Source organism: Lampris incognitus, chromosome 20 (assembly GCF_029633865.1).
Source record: "Lampris incognitus isolate fLamInc1 chromosome 20, fLamInc1.hap2, whole genome shotgun sequence".
Classification (NCBI taxonomy): Eukaryota; Metazoa; Chordata; class Actinopteri; order Lampriformes; family Lampridae; genus Lampris; species Lampris incognitus.
The window spans coordinates 3,325,545-3,345,536 of record NC_079230.1 but is presented as its reverse complement, the minus strand read 5'-3'; the positions used below and the strand labels follow the sequence as shown (position 1 = coordinate 3,345,536).

The 19,992-nt window shown below is 46.9% G+C and overlaps 1 protein-coding gene across 1 annotated transcript in view; it reads left to right on the top strand.

Moving 5' to 3' along the window:
- The window catches only part of LOC130130636 (tetratricopeptide repeat protein 39B), a 36,735-nt gene that overhangs the window by 14,103 nt on the left and 2,640 nt on the right, over positions 1-19,992 (top strand). The window contains 14 exon segments of the mRNA XM_056300392.1: positions 2,598-2,674; positions 2,964-3,031; positions 3,739-3,803; positions 3,900-4,005; positions 4,692-4,757; positions 5,109-5,217; positions 5,525-5,592; positions 5,830-5,889; positions 6,693-6,854; positions 8,353-8,444; positions 14,800-14,920; positions 15,513-15,624; positions 17,139-17,156; positions 19,037-19,133. Of these exon segments, the coding sequence (XP_056156367.1) occupies positions 2,598-2,674; positions 2,964-3,031; positions 3,739-3,803; positions 3,900-4,005; positions 4,692-4,757; positions 5,109-5,217; positions 5,525-5,592; positions 5,830-5,889; positions 6,693-6,854; positions 8,353-8,444; positions 14,800-14,920; positions 15,513-15,624; positions 17,139-17,156; positions 19,037-19,133 (1,221 nt within the window).

The window sequence follows — 19,992 nt, the reverse complement described above, 5'->3', positions numbered from 1 at the left end:
CTGACACACACACACACACAGAAACACACAGAAACACACACACACACACACACACACACACACACACACACACACACACACACACACACACACACACACACACACCTAGGGACAATTTAGTAGGGCTGAGTCACCTGACCTACATGTCTTGACTGTGAGAGGAAAGCGGAGCACCCGTCCCGACGTTGCTAGGGCAGGGCCCGGCCCACATACGGCAGGGCCCGGCCCACATACGGAAGGGCGTCAGGGGTCGGAGGCGATGTCGGCTACCCACCTGACCCGTCTCGTATCATGGACCAAGGTGTCTAATGTGCGTGCAAGTCAGAGGGCTCGATGCTACCCTGTGGTACGATGAAAGAGGGCCGGCGAGCACCAGCTGAGGTGGCCTGCCCCCGGGTGGCCCACCGACTCGTCTCGCCCGCACCGTCGGGGGGGGGGGGGGTGGCACATGAGCACGTGTGATAAGACCCAAAAGATGGGGAGCTGTGCCTGGGCAGGGCGAAGCCAGAGGAAGCTCTGGTGGAGGCCCGCAGCGGTCCTGACGTGCAAATCAGTCGTCCGACCTGGGTCCAGGGGCGAAAGACTAGTGGAACCATCTAGCAGCCGGTTCCCTCCCAAGTTCCCCTCAGGATCGCTGGCGCTCGGAAACCGCACTTTTATCTGGTAAAGCGGATGATTAGAGGCGTTGGGGCCGAAACGATCTCAACCTATTCTCAAACTTTAAATGGGTAAGAAGCCCGGCTCGCTGGCTTGGAGCCGGGCGTGGAATGCGAGCGCCCATTTTATTTCAAATAAATCACATAAAGCATCACCACAGACCTCAGCACATCATGCAGCACCACTGTTGAGTGAAAACATCCAGTTTCCTCACTGCTTTAGAAAACCTGAGATCAGATCACCCCAGACTCTGGATCTCACCACAGAAACCAACACAGGGACCACATCCTGTCCTGCCCTCCCTTCTGTTTGAGTCCGTCTGCTGATGGATATATGAAGTTCAGAAGTGTCCACTTTGACAATATCACTCTTCTGTAACCTGGCCCGAAAATAAATACTGTTTTCCACCAGCTTTCACCAGAACCCTGGAACAAAACCCCCAACACATGAACACATCTTCAAGTCTGTTGCATTCCATGAAACATTCCACGAAACATGCCACAAAACATTCCATGAAACATTCCTAAAACATTCCATGAAACATTCCACAAAACATTCCACGAAACATTCCACAAAACATTCCATGAAACATTCCACGAAACATTCCACGAAACATTCCATGAAACATTCCACAAAACATTCCACGAAACATTCCATGAAACATTCCATATAACATTCCATGAAACATTCCACAAAACAGTGAAAACTTGTTTTCACCATTCCACAACAGACACGTCAGACTCAGAAATCGGAATCAGGAACGCTTGTTTTGTGGTTTCATGTCATGGCGTCGTGCACATGGCATGAAGGCTGGTTGGGGAGCTTGCTGTGTACTTATATTACTCAGAGACGAGCATTTGGGAATTAACAGCACTTGTGTGGGGGTGAGTGTTTGCCTTCGTCCTCCACTGCCTCAGCCAAGACACACGGACCTAAACCGTTACACCGCACTCCACACGAGGACACCAAAGACACAGTCAAGGCCAGGCGGGGCCCGGCGGGGTCAGGCGGGGCCCGGCGGGGCCCGGCGGGGCCAGGCGGGGCCCGGCGCCAGACCGCCCTCGCTGTTACTGCCGGTCTGCATGGGCTAGCCATTAGCTTAGCCTGCCCCGCTTCCACGTCCTGTCCGACCGCCCTCGGTGTTTCCTCTTCGGGCATAGCTCCAGGCAGGGCTGTGGTCCCTGGGCCCACAGGACACCAGCTCCTCCAGCCGATCCAGCTCCCTGAGCCGATCCAGCTCCCCCAGCCAATTCAGCTCCCCCTGCTGATCCAGCTCCCTGAGCCGATCCAGCTCCCCCAGCCGATCCAGCTCCCCCTGCCGATCCAGCTCCCTGAGCCGATCCAGCTCCCCCAGCCGATCCAGCTCCCCCTGCCGATCCAGCTCCCTGAGCTGATCCAGCTCCCCCAGCCGATCCAGCTCCCCCAGCCGATCCAGCTCCCCCAGCTGATCCAGCTCCAGCTCTCCCAGCTGATCCAGCTCCCCCAGCTGATCCAGCTCCCCCAGCTGATCCAGCTCCAGCTCCCCCAGCTGATCCAGCTCCCCCAGCTGATCCAGCTCCCCCAGCTGATCCAGCTCCAGCTCCCCCAGCTGATCCAGCTCCCCCTGCATGGACGGTGCTGGGTGAGGCCGCTGCAGACGTGACTTTGTGCCGCCGTCCTCCCACACCGGAAGCGAATGTATTGGACACTGAACCCAGGTTCAGGTTCAGGTTCAGGTTCAGGTCCAGGTTCAGGTTCAGGATTAATCACAGGTGGAAAAGCATTCTCAGCGATAGCCCCGTGTAGGATTCTCCAGCGAATGCCGGCTGTTCTTTTGTTCGAGGGTGGCTGGTACACAGAGTTGCACGTAGCTGTATTAGCGTCCCCTACGTGAGTCAGGGCAGCCATGTTGGTCCTCACACGTGTTTTATTGACTTCTGATGACGGACGTGTGTCTTCAGGTTCAGGAAGAAAAACTCCGTCGTCGGATCTTTGACCAGTCTGGTCAGCAAGCAGTCCAGCGAGCGCCTACAAGAAGGTACACGCACACACAGACACACACACACACACAGACACACACACACACACAGACACACACACACACACAGACACACACACACAGACACACACACACACAGACACACACACACACACACACAGACACACACACAGACACACACACAGACACACACACACACACAGACACACACACACACTCAGACACACACACACAGACACACACACACACTCAGACACACACACACAGACACACACACAGACACACACACACACACAGATCCGTGTATTCAGGCTATGTGTCGTTTCAGAGGAGATGCATGCAGAGATCTGCTACGCCGAGTGTCTCCTGCAGAAAGCTACTCTCACCTTCATCCAGGTATCTATACGTCTGTCTGTCTTTACCTCCCCCCCCCCTTTTCTCCCCAATTGTACCCGGCCAGTTACCCCCCCTCTCCCGAGCCGTCCCGGTCTCTGCTCCACCCCCTCTGCTGGTCCGGGGAGGGCTGCAGACTCCCACATGCCTCCTCCCATACATGTGGAGTCACCAGCCGCTTCTTTTCACCTGACAGTGAGGAGTTTCACCAGGGGGACGTAGCACGTGGGAGGATCACGCTATTCCCCCCCAGTTCCCCCTCCCCCCTGAACAGGTTCCCCAACCGACCAGAGGGGGCGCTAGTGCAGCGACCAGGACACATACCCACATCCGGCTTCCCACCCACAGACACAGCCAATTGTGTCTGTAGGGACGCCCAACCAAGCCGGAGGTAACACGGGGATTCGAACTGGCGATCCCCGTGTTGGTGGGCAGCGGAATAGACCGCCACGCCACCCGGATGTCCTGTCTGTCTTCATCTGCCCATACTCCTGACAGACGTGGAGACCCTTCACGTCTACATGTCCGGATCACTTTCTGTGGATAGGATGTTTGATTGTTTTCTTCCTCTCTCTGTTTTAAACTCTGTCGCCGTGTCTTTACATGGGACGTCCCGCTGAGTAGTCCTCCATAGATGTGACTGTCACAAGACAGGAATGTCCAGTCAGTTACTCTGTCTGTCCCTCTGCGTCCGTCTGTGTCTCTGTCAGGACGAGAACATGATCAGCTTCATAAAGGGAGGCATCAAGATACGCACCAGCTACCAGATCTACAAGTGCGTCGACTAACTTCACACGTCCTCAAATCTGAATTCGCTGCATCCTGTGACGTCGCAACACACCGTGACATCACTTCCTCTCTCTGTCCACAGGGACTGTCAGAGCGTGCTGAGCGTTGCCCGGGACGTGGTGGGTGACTCTGATTCGTTCAGACAGTTTGAGGGCGGAGTCAAGCTCGGCATTGGATCCTTTAACCTGGTTGGTCCCACAGCAGGGGGGCGGAGGGGGGGGGGTGATTTATAACATCAGGACAAGTCGAGATAAACCTTTATTCACCTTAACGGAAGTGAAGTCCTCTCAGCAGCCGTGAGGGACTCCACATGTACAGAAAGACGACAAACAAGACAGATAAGAAAGATAATGAAACGATCCCCAAGTACAGTTTACCTGATGACGTTTCATGTGCATGCTTATAACATGGTTATAAAAGTCACAATCCTGTTTATAACATGGTTATAAAATGTCACAATCCTGTTTATAACATGGTTATAAAATGTCACAATCCTGTTTATAACGTGGTTATAAAATATAAGTCACAATCATGTTTATAACATGGTTATAAAATGTCACAACCATGTTTATAACATGGTTATAAAATGTCACAATCATGTTTATAACATGGTTATAAAATGTCACAATCATGTTTATAACATGATTATAAAAGGTCACAATCATGTTTATAACATGGTTATAAAATGTCACAATCATGTTTATAACATGATTATAAAATGTCACAATCATGTTTATAACATGATTATAAAATGTCACAATCAATTATAATGGAAAATCAAATCTAAACAAATCTGTCTCTCTGTCTGTCTCTTGCTACCTCTGTCATTCTCTCTCTCTGTCTCTGTCTCTCTCTCTCTGTGTCTCTCTACCAGATGTTGTCCCTGCTGCCTCAGAGGATCCTGCGCTTGTTGGAGTTCATTGGGTTTTCAGGGAACCGGGTCAGTGACTGGGATTCATTCATGTTCTTGCAGTTCTTCAAGTGCCTGATCAGTGTATTTCATGTCCTGTTCAGCCGAATTAGAAAATGAAATGTAACTGTGATGCTGGGAAAGTGGAGGATGGCAGCTAGCGGGTGTTTTTTAACAGCAGGTTGGTGCAGGCTGAAGATGGAGATTTATCATCCATCAAACACAATCACATTTATAATAAAAACTAACGTTTCTATCTCTGTTTTCTCCTTCTGTGTGTGTGTGTGTGTGTGTGTGTGTGTGTGTGTGTGTGTGTGTGTGTGTGTGTGTGTGTGTGTGTGTGTGTGGTGTGTGTGTGTGTGTGTTTGTGTGTGTGTGTAGGACTTTGGGTTGTCTCAGCTCAGAGAAGGAGCCTCCAGTCAGAGTCTGAGGTCCATCCTCTGTGCCCTGACGCTGCTGTTCTACCACACCTATGTTTCTCTGATACTGGGTATGCACACACACACACACACACACACACACACACACACACACACACAATCTGTAGGTCTTTAAAGAGGGCGGAGTCAAAGGTCTTTGTTGCTGTGATTCTGCGTATTCCTACCCTGAGTAAAATAACAGTGCAGCGATGGTGGTCATGGGATGCTGTTGCCATGGTAGCGCTATGGTACACGATACCATCGGAGTGATGGGGGTCTTCACGTGGTGGTCTTGTGGGATGGTGTTGCCGTGGTAACGCTGTGATACCCGGTACCAGTGGAGTAACATGGGTTTTTATGTGGTGGTGCTGGGGACAGGCACCGGTGAGGGAGATCTGCTGGAGGCGGAGGCTCTTCTGGATCCGTACCAACACAAATACCCCAAGGTAAGATCAGCATTCAGCAGGCCCGTTGTTTTCCACCCGACTCATCTGCTGTTAATCTGACACGTACACATTCAGCAGCAGCCCCGTGGAATGCTGTCTGTTTTACTGTGTTCTGTACTGAAGCATCACTACACTTCCAAACATGTTCATCTAGGCAGACAGACAGACAGACAGACAGACAGACAGACAGACAGACAGACAGACAGACAGACTCATGCTGGCCCTGCTCTCTTTCAGGGCTCCATCATCCTCTTCTACTCCGCACGTATCGCTGCACTCCGAGGAAACTTCGAGCAGGTTAGTCGTACACACACACACACACACACACACACACACACACACACACAGAGAGACACACACAAACGTTCGTGAAGTCGTGTTATCTGGAGAATCTCTGTCTTCCTCTTTGGTTTAAAGAACTTTGGTTAAAACAAACACATCAGCTGCTTCCCTCCAGCGTTTCTTCTTCTGTCTCCTCCTTCAGCACTATAGTAGACTGACATGTAATGTAGCAGCGCCCTCTGATGTTTATAATGATGAAGTGCAATGACAGGACAAAGTACCCCTCTGTCTGTCTATCTGTCTGTCTACCTGTCCGTCTATTATCTGTCTGTCTGTCTGCCTGTCTGTCTGTCTGTCCGTCTATTATCTGTCTGTCTGTCTGTCTGCCTGTCTGTCTATCCATCTCTCTGTCTGTCTGTCTCTCTCTCTGTCTGTCTGTCCGTCTATTATCTGTCTGTCTGTCTGTCTGTCTATTATCTGTCTGTCTGTCTGTCTGTCCGTCTATTATCTGTCTGTCTGTCTGTCTGTCTGTCTGTCTGTCTGTCTGTCTGCCTGTCTGCCTGTCTGTCTATCCATCTCTCTGTCTGTCTGTCTGTCTGTCTGTCTGTCTGTCTGTCTGTCTGTCTGTCTATTATCTGTCTGTGTGTCTGTGTGTCTGTGTGTCTGTCTGCCTGTCTGCCTGTCTGTCTATCCGTCTGTCTGTCTGTCTGCCTGTCTGTCTATTATCTGTCTGTCTGTCTGTCTGTCTGTGTGTCTGTCTGTCTGTGTGTCTGTCTTTCTGTCTGTCTGCCTGCCTGCCTGTCTGTCTGTCTGTGTAGGCCAGGTCCAGGTATGAGGAGTGTATCTCCTCCCAGCATGAGTGGAGACAGATCCACCATCTGTGTTACTGGGAGCTGATGTGGTGTCACACCTACCAGCAGAACTGGCAGCAGGCCTACACATACGCCCACCTGCTGTGTCGAGAGAGCCGCTGGTCCAAGGTACACAGACATACACAATATACACAATACTCTCTCTCTCACACACACACACACACACACACACACACAACAAATATACACACACGCACAGTATACACACAATACACACACACACATATTCATACTAGACACACATGCACACCCACTCACACGTAGTACAAACATACATACTAGATACGCAAACACACACACACACACACACACACACACACACACACACACACACACACACACACACACACACACACACACACACACACACACACACACTCACAAATAGACCCAGTTACCGGATAGAGAGATCCACTGGTCCAAGTTATAAACACACACACACACACACACACACACACACACACACACATATTCATACTAGACACACATGCACACCCACTCACATGTAATACAAACATACGTACTAGATACGCAAACACACACACACACACACACACACACACACACACACACACACACACACACACACACACACACTCATGCACACTCACAAATAGACCCAGTTACTGGATAGAGAGATCCACTGGTCCAAGTTATAAACACACACACACACACACACACATATTCATACTAGACACACATGCACACCCACTCACATGTAATACAAACATACGTACTAGATACGCAAACACACACACACACACACACACACACACACACACACACACACACACACACACACACACACACACACACACACACACACTCATGCACACTCACAAATAGACCCAGTTACTGGATAGAGAGATCCACTGGTCCAAGTTATAAACACACACACACACACACACACATATTCATACTAGACACACATGCACACCCACTCACATGTAATACAAACATACGTACTAGATATGCAAACACACACACACACACACACACACACACACACACACACACACACACACTCGCACACACACACACACACACACACACACACACACACTCATGCACACAGCCACTCTGTACAGAGAATGTCAGGTCCAAGGTACACACACACACACACACACACACACACACACACACACACACACACACACACACACACACACACACACACACACACACACACACACTCATGCACACTCACAAATAGACCCAGTTACCGGATAGAGAGATCCACTGGTCCAAGTTATAAACACACACACACACACACACATATTCATACTAGACACACATGCACACCCACTCACATGTAATACAAACATACGTACTAGATATGCAAACACACACACACACACACACACACACACACACACACACTCGCACACACACACACACACACACACACACACACACACACACACACACTCATGCACACAGCCACTCTGTACAGAGAATGTCAGGTCCAAGGTACACACACACACACACACACACACACACACACACACACACACACACACACACACACACACACACACACACACACACACACACACACACACACACAAACACTTGTCTCTCTCTCCGTCTCGCTCTCTCTCTGCAGGCTATCTATGTGTACCAGAAGGCAGCCATTCTCAGCATGATGTCAGAGGAGGAGGTGCAGCAGACGGGGGAGAACATCGTGGAGCTCTTCAGGTCAGAACGCTCAAAGCTCCGTTAAACTTCCCTGCGACTGGTCAGCAACCAAAATGTCCATTTGCCAACCCAAAATGCATTGCTCTCAGGCTGCCATTCCACTTTTTTGGTTAAAACATAAAAAGAAGTGTGCTTGGTGTCAGGCAGTGTGGAAAAAATGAAGTCCAATGCAACGACTAAAAACAGACAGGGTTTTATATTTACTGACCTCAGCCATGAACTGCCAGAATACAGACAGCATGTTAATGTCCCACCAGAGACAAAACACTCTGGATCATTGCTACACAATATTGAAGGACACCTATCACTCCTATTGTTCCAGCCCTCACCTATGGTCATGAGCTTTGGGTGGTGACTGAAAGGGTGAGATGGTGGATACAAGCGGCTGAAATGAGTTTCCTCCGTAGGGTGTCTGGGCTCAGCCTTACAGATAGGGTGAGGAGCTCGGACATCAGGAGGGAGCTCGGAGTAGAGCCGCTGCTCCTTCGCGTCGAAAGGAGCCAGTTGAGGTGGTTCTGGCATCTGATCAGGATGCCTCCTGGGCACCTTCCTTTGGAGGTTTTCCAGGCACATCCAGGGACTACGTGTCTAATCTGGCCTGGGAACGCCTTGGGATCCCCCAGGAGGAGCTGGAGGGCGTTGCTGGGGAGAGGGATGTCTGGAGTGCCCTACTTAGCTTGCTGCCGCTGCGACCCGACCCCGGAGAAGCGGCTGATGATGATGAATGAATGAACCTATCACTCTGTCTCCCGTGCAGCCCTGGGCTTCTCTGATCACTGATTCATCTTATCCCAACCTACAGGCAGAAACTAAAATCTGCAAGGCCTGTGGTTAAAACTGTGAGGAAATGGACCAATTTGTCAAAACTGGAGCTCCAGGCCTGCCTTGACTGCACTGACTGGAGTGTTTTTGAGGCTGCATCTAGACTTGGACGAACTTACTGACACTGTGACATCTTACATCAGTGTTTGTAAGGACATGTGTGTGCCCACCTGGTCCTCAGCTAAACTCAGGCAGCTTTGTCAGGCCAAAGAGGAAGCCTAGAGAGTGGAGATAGGATCTGGTACAACAAAGCCAGAAATACACTCACAAAGACCTGAGTGGCGAAAAGGTGCTACTCTGAAAAGTTGAAAAACAGGTTTTCTGCCAACAACCCGTCATCAGTCTGGAGCGGTCTGAAAGGCATTGCCAACAACAGGAGACCATCTCCCCACACTGCAGGGAACCATCAACTGGCTAACGACCTAAATTGGTTTTACTGCAGGTTTGATAAGCAAACTTTCACACCCCTCACCCTCTCCGGCCACCAAACCCCCACCTGCACTCAGGATCTGTGTTGAGGACGTGTGCCAGCTCTTCCAGAGACAGAAGACCAGGAAGGCACTGGACCCGAATGGCATGTCACCCTCTTGTCTCAAAGTCTGTGCTGACCAGCTGGCCTCCATTTTCTCACTGATCTTCAACAGATCACGGGAGCTGTGCCCCCTCCTGCTTCAAGAGCTCCACTAGCATCCCAATCTCCAAGAAACCCCGCATCACAGGATTAAATGACTACAGGCCCATTGCCCTGATGTCTGTGGTCATGAAATCCTTTGAGAGACTGGTGCAGGCCCACCTGAAGGAAATCACAGGCCTCCTGCTCAACCCCCTGTAGTTTGCCTACCGAGCAAACAGGTCAGTAGATGATGCAGTCACCATGGGATTGCACTACATCTTCCAACACCTCGACTCCCCAGGGTCATAGGCAAGGGTCCTGTTTGTGGACTTCAGCTCAGCATTCAACACCATCGTCCCAGATATCCTCCACTCCAACCTCACCCAGCTCATTGTACCAGCCCCCGTCTGCCAGTGGATTAGAGACTTCCTTGCAGACAGGAGGCAGCTGGTGAGGCTGGGGGAAAATCACATCCAGCACCAGGACAATCAGCACTGGCGCTCCCCAGGGATGTGTTCTCTCCCCTCTACTCTTCTCCCTCTACACAAATGACTGCACCTCAGGTGACCCGTCTGTTAAACTCCTGAAGTTTAACGGATGACACAGCCATCATTGGCCTTATCCAGGATGGTGGCCAATCTGCATATAGACAGGAGGTTGATCAGCTGACCCTCTGGTGCAGCCATAACAACCTCAAGATTCAAGATTTAATTTATTGTCATTTCCATTATGTACCTGCGTACATAAAAAAGTGAAATGCCGTTTCTCCCAGCCCACAGCAGTGCAACAGGAAAGATGAAAATAAATATCTAAAATTTCCCTAAAAACGATATAAGAACAGAGAGAAAACAAAAATGCACAAACAGCTAACAACACAGTCCATTCAAGTGCAACACAGTCCATTCAAGTTCAATTTCAGTTCATTATTAATGGCTGGTGTCCGTCAACGAGTGACCAGCACTGATGGGGGGGGGGCTTAGAGGGTAGGTGGGGGGGCAGGACCATGGGGGGGACAGTTTGTTAATGATCCTGACTGGGTAGAAGCTATTTGGCATTCTGCTGGATGTAGCACAGATGCTCCTGTACCTCTCCCCAGATGGCAGGAGGGAAAACAGGTTGTGAGAAGGGTGGTGGGGATCCTTAATGAATTTGGAGGCTCTGTGAACACAGATATGTTGGTAAATCTCCACCAGGGAGGGGAGAGGGGTACACGTGATTACTAGCTGTCTTCACTATCATGTTCAGCTGGTGCTGTTCAGTCACTTTGCAGTTACCAAACCAGGAAGTGAGACCGTAGGTTGGAATGCTTTCAGTGGTGCCCCTATAGAAGGTGGTGAGGGCTGGAATGGGGAGACTTGCCCTTTTAAGTCTCCGGAGGAGATGGAGCCGCTGTTGGTCCTTTTTAACGATGGCCAAGGTGTTAATGGTTGAGGTCAGGTCATCCACCAGGTGCACTCCCAGGAACTTGATGTTACTGATCCTCTCCACAGTGGCGCCATCGATGGTCAGTGGCATATGATGGTGATTCCCAGCCCCCCTGAAGTCAATCACCATCTCTTTTGTTTTACTTAGTATATTCAGGGAGAGGTTATGGGATATGCACCATGCCATTAGCTGCTCCACCTCCATCCTGTATGCAGATTCATCATTATTGCTGACAAGACCCACTACTGTTGTATCATCTGAAACTTGATGTGCTTGGTGACAAATTTGGCAGTACAGTCATGGGTTAGCAGGGTGAACAAGAGGGGATGCAGCCCTGGGGTGAACCTGTGCTCACTAGGATGGAATTTGATCTGTGGCTGCCCACCCCGACTGTCTGCTCCCTCCGCATCAGGAAGTTGGGGACCCAGTTGGAGGTGCCAGTGTCCACGTCCAGCAACCTCAGCTTCTCCACCAGTTGCTGCGGTACGATGGTGTTAAATGCTGAGCTGAAATCGATGAAAAGGATCCTGGTGCTAAACACACTCAGAACAGTGGAGATGACAGTGGACTTCAGGAGGAGCCCCCCCAACACTGCCCCCCCCCCACCACCATACTCAACAGCACGGTGTCTGCGGTGAAAACCTGCAGATTTCTGGGTTCCACAATCTCCCAGGACCTCAGGTGGGCATCCAACATAGACACAATCATCAAAAAGGCCCAGCAGAGGATGTACTTCCTCCACCAGCTCAGGAAGTTCAACCTGCCTCAGGAACTGTTGATTCAGTTCTACACTGCAATAATCCAGTCTGGCCTCTGCACAGCCATCACTGTCTGGTCTGGATCGGCCACCAAACAGGACAGGGACAGACCACAACGGACAGTTAGGTCTGTAGAGAAAATCACTGGTGCCAACCTGTCCTCCATTCAGGACTTATACACCTCCAGAATCAGGAAACGGACAGGCAGCATCACTGCAGACCCATCACACCCTGGTCACAACCTGTTCCAGCTCCAGGTGCTACAGAGCACTGTACCCCCAAAACAACCAGATATTCTATAACTTTGTTTAAAGGAACACTCAACAGTAGGGAAAGTGCTCAAAAACAGTATATATATATATATATATATATATATATATATATATATATATATATATATATATATATATACACACGGCAATCCCCGTGTTGGTAGGCAACGGAATAGACCACCACACCACCCGGAAGCCCAAATCCGACGTAGTATTTTGCCAAATCATTATGCGGATGGACAAGACCATACCGGATCGGTCAAGGCCCGAGTTAACAATGACCGCCATCAATGCTGGGACCTCACAGGGTACCGATGGAAAGTATCAACCCCGCTGTGGTGAGCCCGGGAAACAGGAAACCAGCTGGAAGAAGAAGAAGAAGAGGGTTGTGTGTATACTGTACTGTACATTGTCTATATACTGTACTGTACATAGTAGGTATACTGGTACACTCTGTCATGTCCATGTACCTCGGGCATATGTGTGAGTAAGCTGCTAACATGTAGTACTTCAGCATCTCTGATATATTCTCTGCACCACTGCACCTCACCACCTCTTATGTCTCCTGTAGGAGTCAGTCCTCCTTGTGTATACGTATATGTGAAGAGTGTTGTGTTGTAGTGTTGTTATTCTCTGTTCCTCCTTGTGTATACGTATATGTGAAGAGTGTTGTGTTGTAGTGTTGTTATTCTCTGTTCCTCCTTGTGTATACGTATATGTGAAGAGTGTTGTGTTGTAGTGTTGTTATTCTCTGTTCAGTACACTGAGAGAGCCACGACACCAGAGTCACGTTCCATGTAGAGCAAACCTACGTGGCCAGTACACATGATTCTGACTATGTGTTTTATATACTTAGTAATTTATGGTATCTGATAGTCATGTTGTTTACCTGCTATGTTGCTGTATCGTATTTACTACACATGTAGGAGATTTACTATTTACCTGTTATGTTATATGCACCAGTGATGTCATAATATTGAAGCCATACTGTACTTCATGTAGGTAGTGATATTACTCATACTGTACTTCATGTAGGTAGTGATATTACTCATACTGTACTTCATGTAGGTAGTAATATCACTCATACTGTACTTTATGTAGGTAGTAATATCACTCATACTGTACTTCATGTTGGTAGTAATAACTGTACTTCATGTAGGTAGTAATATTACTCATACTGTACTTCATGTAGGTAGTGATATTACTCATACTGTACTTCATGTAGGTAGTAATATTACTCATACTGTACTTCATGTAGGCAGTGATATTACTCATACTGTACTTCATGTAGGTAGTAATATTACTCATACTGTACTTCATGTAGTTAGTGATGTTACTCATACTGTACTTCATGTAGGTAGTAATATCACTCATACTGTACTTTATGTAGGTAGTGACATCACTCATACTGTACTTCATGTAGGTAGTGATATTACTCATACTGTACCTCATGTAGGTAGTAATATTACTCATACTGTACTTTATGGAGGTAGTGATATTACTCATACTGTACTTCATGTAGGTAGTGATATTACTTAATTATACTGTACTTCATGCAGGTAGCAATGTTACCCGTGCTGTACTTCATGTAGGTAGTAATATTACTCATATTGTACTTCATGTAGGTAGTGATATTACTCATACTGTACTTCATGTAGGTAGTAATATTACTCATACTGTACTTCATGTAGGTAGTGATATTACTTAATTATACTGTACTTCATGTAGGTGGTAATATCACTCATACTGTACTTTATGTAGGTAGTAATATTACTCATACTGTACTTCATGTAGGTAGTGATATTACTCATACTGTACTTCATGTAGGTAGTAATATTATTCATACTGTACTTCATGTAGGTAGTAATATTACTCATACTGTACTTCATGTAGGTAGTAATATTACTCATACTGTACTTCATGTAGGTAGTAATGTTACTCATACTGTACTTCATGTAGGTAGTGATATTATTCATACTGTACTTCGTGTAGGTAGTAATATTACTCATACTGTACTTCATGTAGGTAGTAATATTACTCATACTGTACTTCATGTAGGTAGTAATATTACTCATACTGTACTTCATGTAGGCAGTAATGTTACTCATACTGTACTTCATGTAGGTAGTAATATTATTCATACTGTACTTCATGTAGGTAGTAATATTACTCATATTGTACTTCATGTAGGTAGTAATATTATTCATACTGTACTTCATGTAGGTAGTAATATTACTCATACTGTACTTCATGTGTTACTCGTAAATCATTTTTGTTGCTGAATAGTTTCAGGCTTTTAGCTGGAAATTAAACGAGTGTGTGTGTATATGTGCCTGTGTGTGTTTGTGTGCGTGTGTGTGCGTGTGTGCGTGTGTGTGCGTGTGTGCGTGTGCGTGTGTGTGCGTGTGTGCGTGTGCGTGCGTGTGTGTGTGTGCGTGTGCGTGTGCGTGCGTGTGCGTGTGCAGGCAGGTGGAGGGGTTGAAGCAGCGCTTGGCAGGGAAGTCCATCCCTACAGAGAAGTTTGCTGTGAGGAAGTCCAGACGTTACAAGTCAGCGAATCCTGTTAAACTGGTCATCCCTGCACTGGTACACACACACACACACACACACACACACACACACACACACACACACACACACACACACACACACACACACCCTGTCAGTGTTTTCATGTACTACATGTAAACCTAAATACTTCTTAACATGACAATACGAAAATACTTTAAGAGATTAAAAGCTGGCAGTTGATTTTGTCTTTCAATTGGTCAGTGCTGTCACACACCTCTGTCTGTCTGTCTGTGTGTGTGTCTGTCTGTGTGTGTGTGTCTGATCTGTGTGTGTGTGTGTGTCTGATCTGTGTGTGTGTGTGTGTCTGATCTGTGTGTGTGTGTGTCTGATCTGTGTGTGTGTGTCTGTGTGTGTGTGTCTGATGTGTGTGTGTCTGATCTGTGTGTGTGTGTCTGATCTGTGTTTGTGTGTGTCTGATCTGTGTGTGTGTGTGTCTGATCTGTGTTTGTGTGTGTGTGTGTCTGTGTGTGTGTGTCTGATCTGTGTGTATGTGTGTGTGTCTGATCTGTGTGTGTGTGTGTGTGTGTGTATCTGATCTGTGTGTATGTGTGTGCGTGTCTGATCTGTGTGTGTGTGTGTGTGTGTGTGTGTCTCTCTCTCTCTCCAGGAAATGATGTATGTGTGGAACGGTTTCACCATCGTAGGGAAGAGACTAGACTGTACAGAAGCTCTGCTGGTCACCATAGAGAACGCTGAGGAGACACTACGCAATGACCCCAGTTAATACACAAATACTACTACTACTACTACTACTACTACTACTACTATGGCTACTACTATTACTTCTACTATTACTACTTCTACTACTATGGCTACTACTATTACTACTTCTACTATTACTACTTCTGCTACTATTACTACTACTACTAGTACTACTTCTACTTCTACTATTACTACTTCTGCTACTATTACTACTACTAGTAGTACTACTTCTACTTCTACTATTACTACTTCTACTACTATGGCTACTACTAGTACTACTTCTGCTACTATTACTACTACTACTTCTACTATTACTACTTCTGCTACTATTACTACTACTACTAGTACTACTTCTATTTCTACTATTACTACTTCTGTTACTATTACTACTACTACTACTACTACTACTACTTCTACTTCTACTATTACTACTACTACTACTACCACCACCACCACCAAATATACTTGTGGTGGTGGCCGCTGGAAGGGGCCGGCATTACCTGCCGGCACAAAAATGGTCAACTACATGTGACGAATAACAAATACGTGTAACCTTCAACACAATATTTTGATTTATTGAATATTTCTATTAATTTCACATAAGGTATTTCACAGCTCCAACCCCCCCACCCCCCCCTCCCCTCCACATAGCCACATGGGAAGAGTAAGACAAAATACAAGATGAAGTGAAAAGGAAAAGAAAAGAAAAACATGATCTTTAGTGTGTACAAAGATGGTACTGTTTGTCAGAGTACTTCATCTTTCTAGGTTTTCCAAAGAGCTCCAAGGCCTGTGCACATGGCAGCGCCGCTGCTGTTGGTCCATTCATCAGTATTCACAGACCTGCAGCCAGGTGCTCCCCTTACCGTCTGTTTCTCAGGTCGGTCAGTGTGTGTACATGATGTTAGAGGAAGTGGATTTATTGTGTTAGTGCGACTCAAACCGGACTTGTAAAACACATGTAGACCTGTTAGGCCCACTGAAGTGGTACTCAATCTAGTTTCTGGAAGTGGGACTAACACACCTAGATGATGGATTTACTCTGGCATGTATACGCTTCAGTCGACCCCGGAACCGGCCTCGGCGTTCTGCGCATGACCCATAGTTCCCACGACGGCCTTTGACCCGGAAGTGGAACAGCGTAGTATCAACATGGCGAGTGCTGGAGCGGGAACCACGCACTTCTGGACAGACGAGGAGACGAACTTCATGTTGTGTCAGCTGAAGGAGCTGAATATCCTACAGTACGTGGATGGACGGAGGACGCGGAACGGCGAACTATTTAAGAAATGATTTAAGTGTGCATCTGAAGGACCGGCAGGAAAGCGTAGGGTGCTGGGGAATGCACAGCGCTGTAACGTGGGCCATGTTTTCACCGCTCCACAGGGAACCGGCTTGACACTTGGTTCACGTGTTTGTGGCTTGTTTGGTGTGTGACTTAGTAGGTCAACCGGAAGAAGGTCCAGTAGCAACCAGCTGAAAGGGGGCATATCGCCACCTACTGTACCGGGGTCGGACATACTTCCATCAGTAAACTGATTCTCCCCCGGTTCTTGTAATACTGGGACAACGACAGTGGTCCGGTTACATGGCCTAGTCGAGCTGTAACCGTGCTGGCTTGACTGTGCATGTAGACGTACAGACTGTGGACCTGAAAAACAGATGAAAAACTGACACCTGGCTTTATAACTCTACAGATTTAGATGCAAAGATATATTTAGTGCTGAAAGAAAGCTAAAAGTCACTTACCCTGCTGAGTAAATGCATGAAAAACTAGTAGTCTGGTCTCAACTGAAGTTCCTCTGTGTCTCTCTAGCTGCCACAGCCTGATGACAAAACACATGATAATCTTTCTTCAGTTAAGCCAGGACAACTCTGCTTCATCTCACGCACTCTTCAAGTTACGTGTGCTGAATACACTCCTGAGTCTTGTAGCTACCAACGCAGCATTTCTACCTTGACTAGCTAACATGTAAGCTGTCAGGCCAACATGTTAATTAGTCTGCATCATGCAAATGAAGCGGCCAGGATAATGACAAAATCCTGAGTCCTGATTGTTTGGCAGTTTTTTTATTTTCAAATTGAGAGCCAATAGGAAGTCTCAATGGAAGCTTCTTCCCCTCCTCCTCATTAGCATTTCATGCAGCTAGTGTGACTAGTGAGCATTTTGGCTTTCACTTGTTCAACTAGTAAACTTTTAGCCTCACTAGTTAACTAGTAAGGTCAAAAGGGCTTTAACTAGTTTAACAAGTGAGCATTTTGGCTTTAACTAGCTCAATTAGTGAACATTTTGGACTGACTCGTTGGCTAGTTAAGTCAAAATGACCCCCACTAGTGTAACTAGTGGAAATTTTGGCCCTCACTTGTTAACTAGTAAACATTTTGAGCCTCACAAGTTAACTAGTAAGGTCAAAAGAGGGTTTAACTAGTTAACTAGTGAGTATTTTTGCCTTCACTGGTTAACTAGTGAGCATTTTGGCACTCACTAGTTAACTAGTGTGCTGAATCCATGTTTGACTAGTTAACATGTCAGAGCTTTTGCGGCTCACTAGTTAACTAGTGTGCTGAATCCATGTTTGACTAGTTAACATGTCAGAGCTTTTGCGGCTCACTAGTTAACTAGTGTGCTGAATCCATGTTTGACTAGTTAACATGTCAGAGCTTTTGCAGCTCACTAGTTAACTAGTAAAGTCTTACTAGTTCAATCCCAAGGGCCACTAGTTGGGACTTTGGTGCTACTAGTGCGGGTTCTGTTGGAACTAGTTGGATACAAGTGCCACTAGTTGCTGAAAAAGAGTGGCTAGTAAGAGTTTTTATTCAACTAGTACAGCAAAATGCCGAACTAATGTGACAAAATGTCCAACTAGTGGTGACAAAGACTGAACTAGTGGAGGAAACTGACATCTGATACCAATAATATGGAATAAATGCTCAAAGGGCTTTCTGTACTGCTACTACTACTACTACTACTGTTACTACTAATGCCACTGCTACTGTTACTAGTTACTGCTACTACTACTACTACTACTACTACTACTGTTACTACTAATGCCACTGCTACTGTTACTAGTTACTGCTACTACTACTACTACTACTGTTACTAATAATGCCATTGCTACTATTACTAGTTACTACTACTGTTACTACTACGTCTACAAATACTACTACTACTGCTACTACTACTGTTACTAGTTACTACTACACCTACTAATACTACTACTGATACTTCTTCTACTACTGTTGCTGTCTCAAATTCACCATTAAAACTAGAAATAAACACCGACAATAAACAACAGTCGACACTGAAATCAGATGAAATCCCTAAATCGTAATAGTATAATATCATCCATAGTTTGATCTGTTAACTCTCTCTGTCTCTTTCTCACTATCTCTATCTCTCTGTCTCAGACCCCTCAGATGTCCACCCAGATGACAGCTGTCTGGTCCAGATGTTGAAGGGTATTTGTCTCAAACATCTGGGCAGGTTACTGCAAGCTGAGCTTTGCTTCACACAAGTACTGTCCAGGTATCTCACAGTTTTATTCATACAATAATAATAATAGTAATAATGATTCATTTTATTTTCACGAAAATTTTCAAAATAGACGCTTTACATATAAGAGCAACATAAAAGCAGCACACCAAAAGCATAAAACACACAACATTAATAACACATTAAAAGCAATCCTGAAGAGGTGAGTTTTGATTAGTGATTTGAATATGGACTGATGGGTGCAGTTTCTGATTTATTTGGGGAGAGAGTTCCAGAGGGAGGGGCCAGCTATGGAGGGAGGCTCTGTCACCCCAGGTCCACTGCATGGTCCTGTGTAGTGGGGGCAGGAGGTTGACGTTAGAGTAGTGAAGGCTACGGGAAAGAGTATGGTAGTGGAGCAGGTCAGTGAGGTAGGAGGGGGGCTGGTTATGGAGGGATTTGTGAGTGAGGAGAAGGACTTTGGATTGGATCCATTGTAGGACAAGGAACACATGGAGGTTCTGGAGGACAGGGGTGATGTGGTCGCGGGAGTGGGATTTGTATATCACAAATGACAAATTTGCCTCATTGGGCTTTACAGCAACACAACATCCTGTCATTAGACCCTCGCATCGGATAAGGAACAACTCCCTAAAAAAAGAACACCCTTTAACAGGGCGACAAAACAAAGAAACCTCAGAGAGAGCGACAGAGGGAGGGAGCTCTCTCCCAAGAAGGACAACGTGCAATGGATGATGTGTTCACATAATTTACACAATGCAACATTGAAAGAGGATAAGATAACTATAATGGAATTATAAAATATGTGAAGAATATGATGAGGAGGATGCAGGGAAGAGGAAAAGAGGGAGGCCAAAGAGGAGGTTTATGGATGTGGTGAGAGAGGACATGC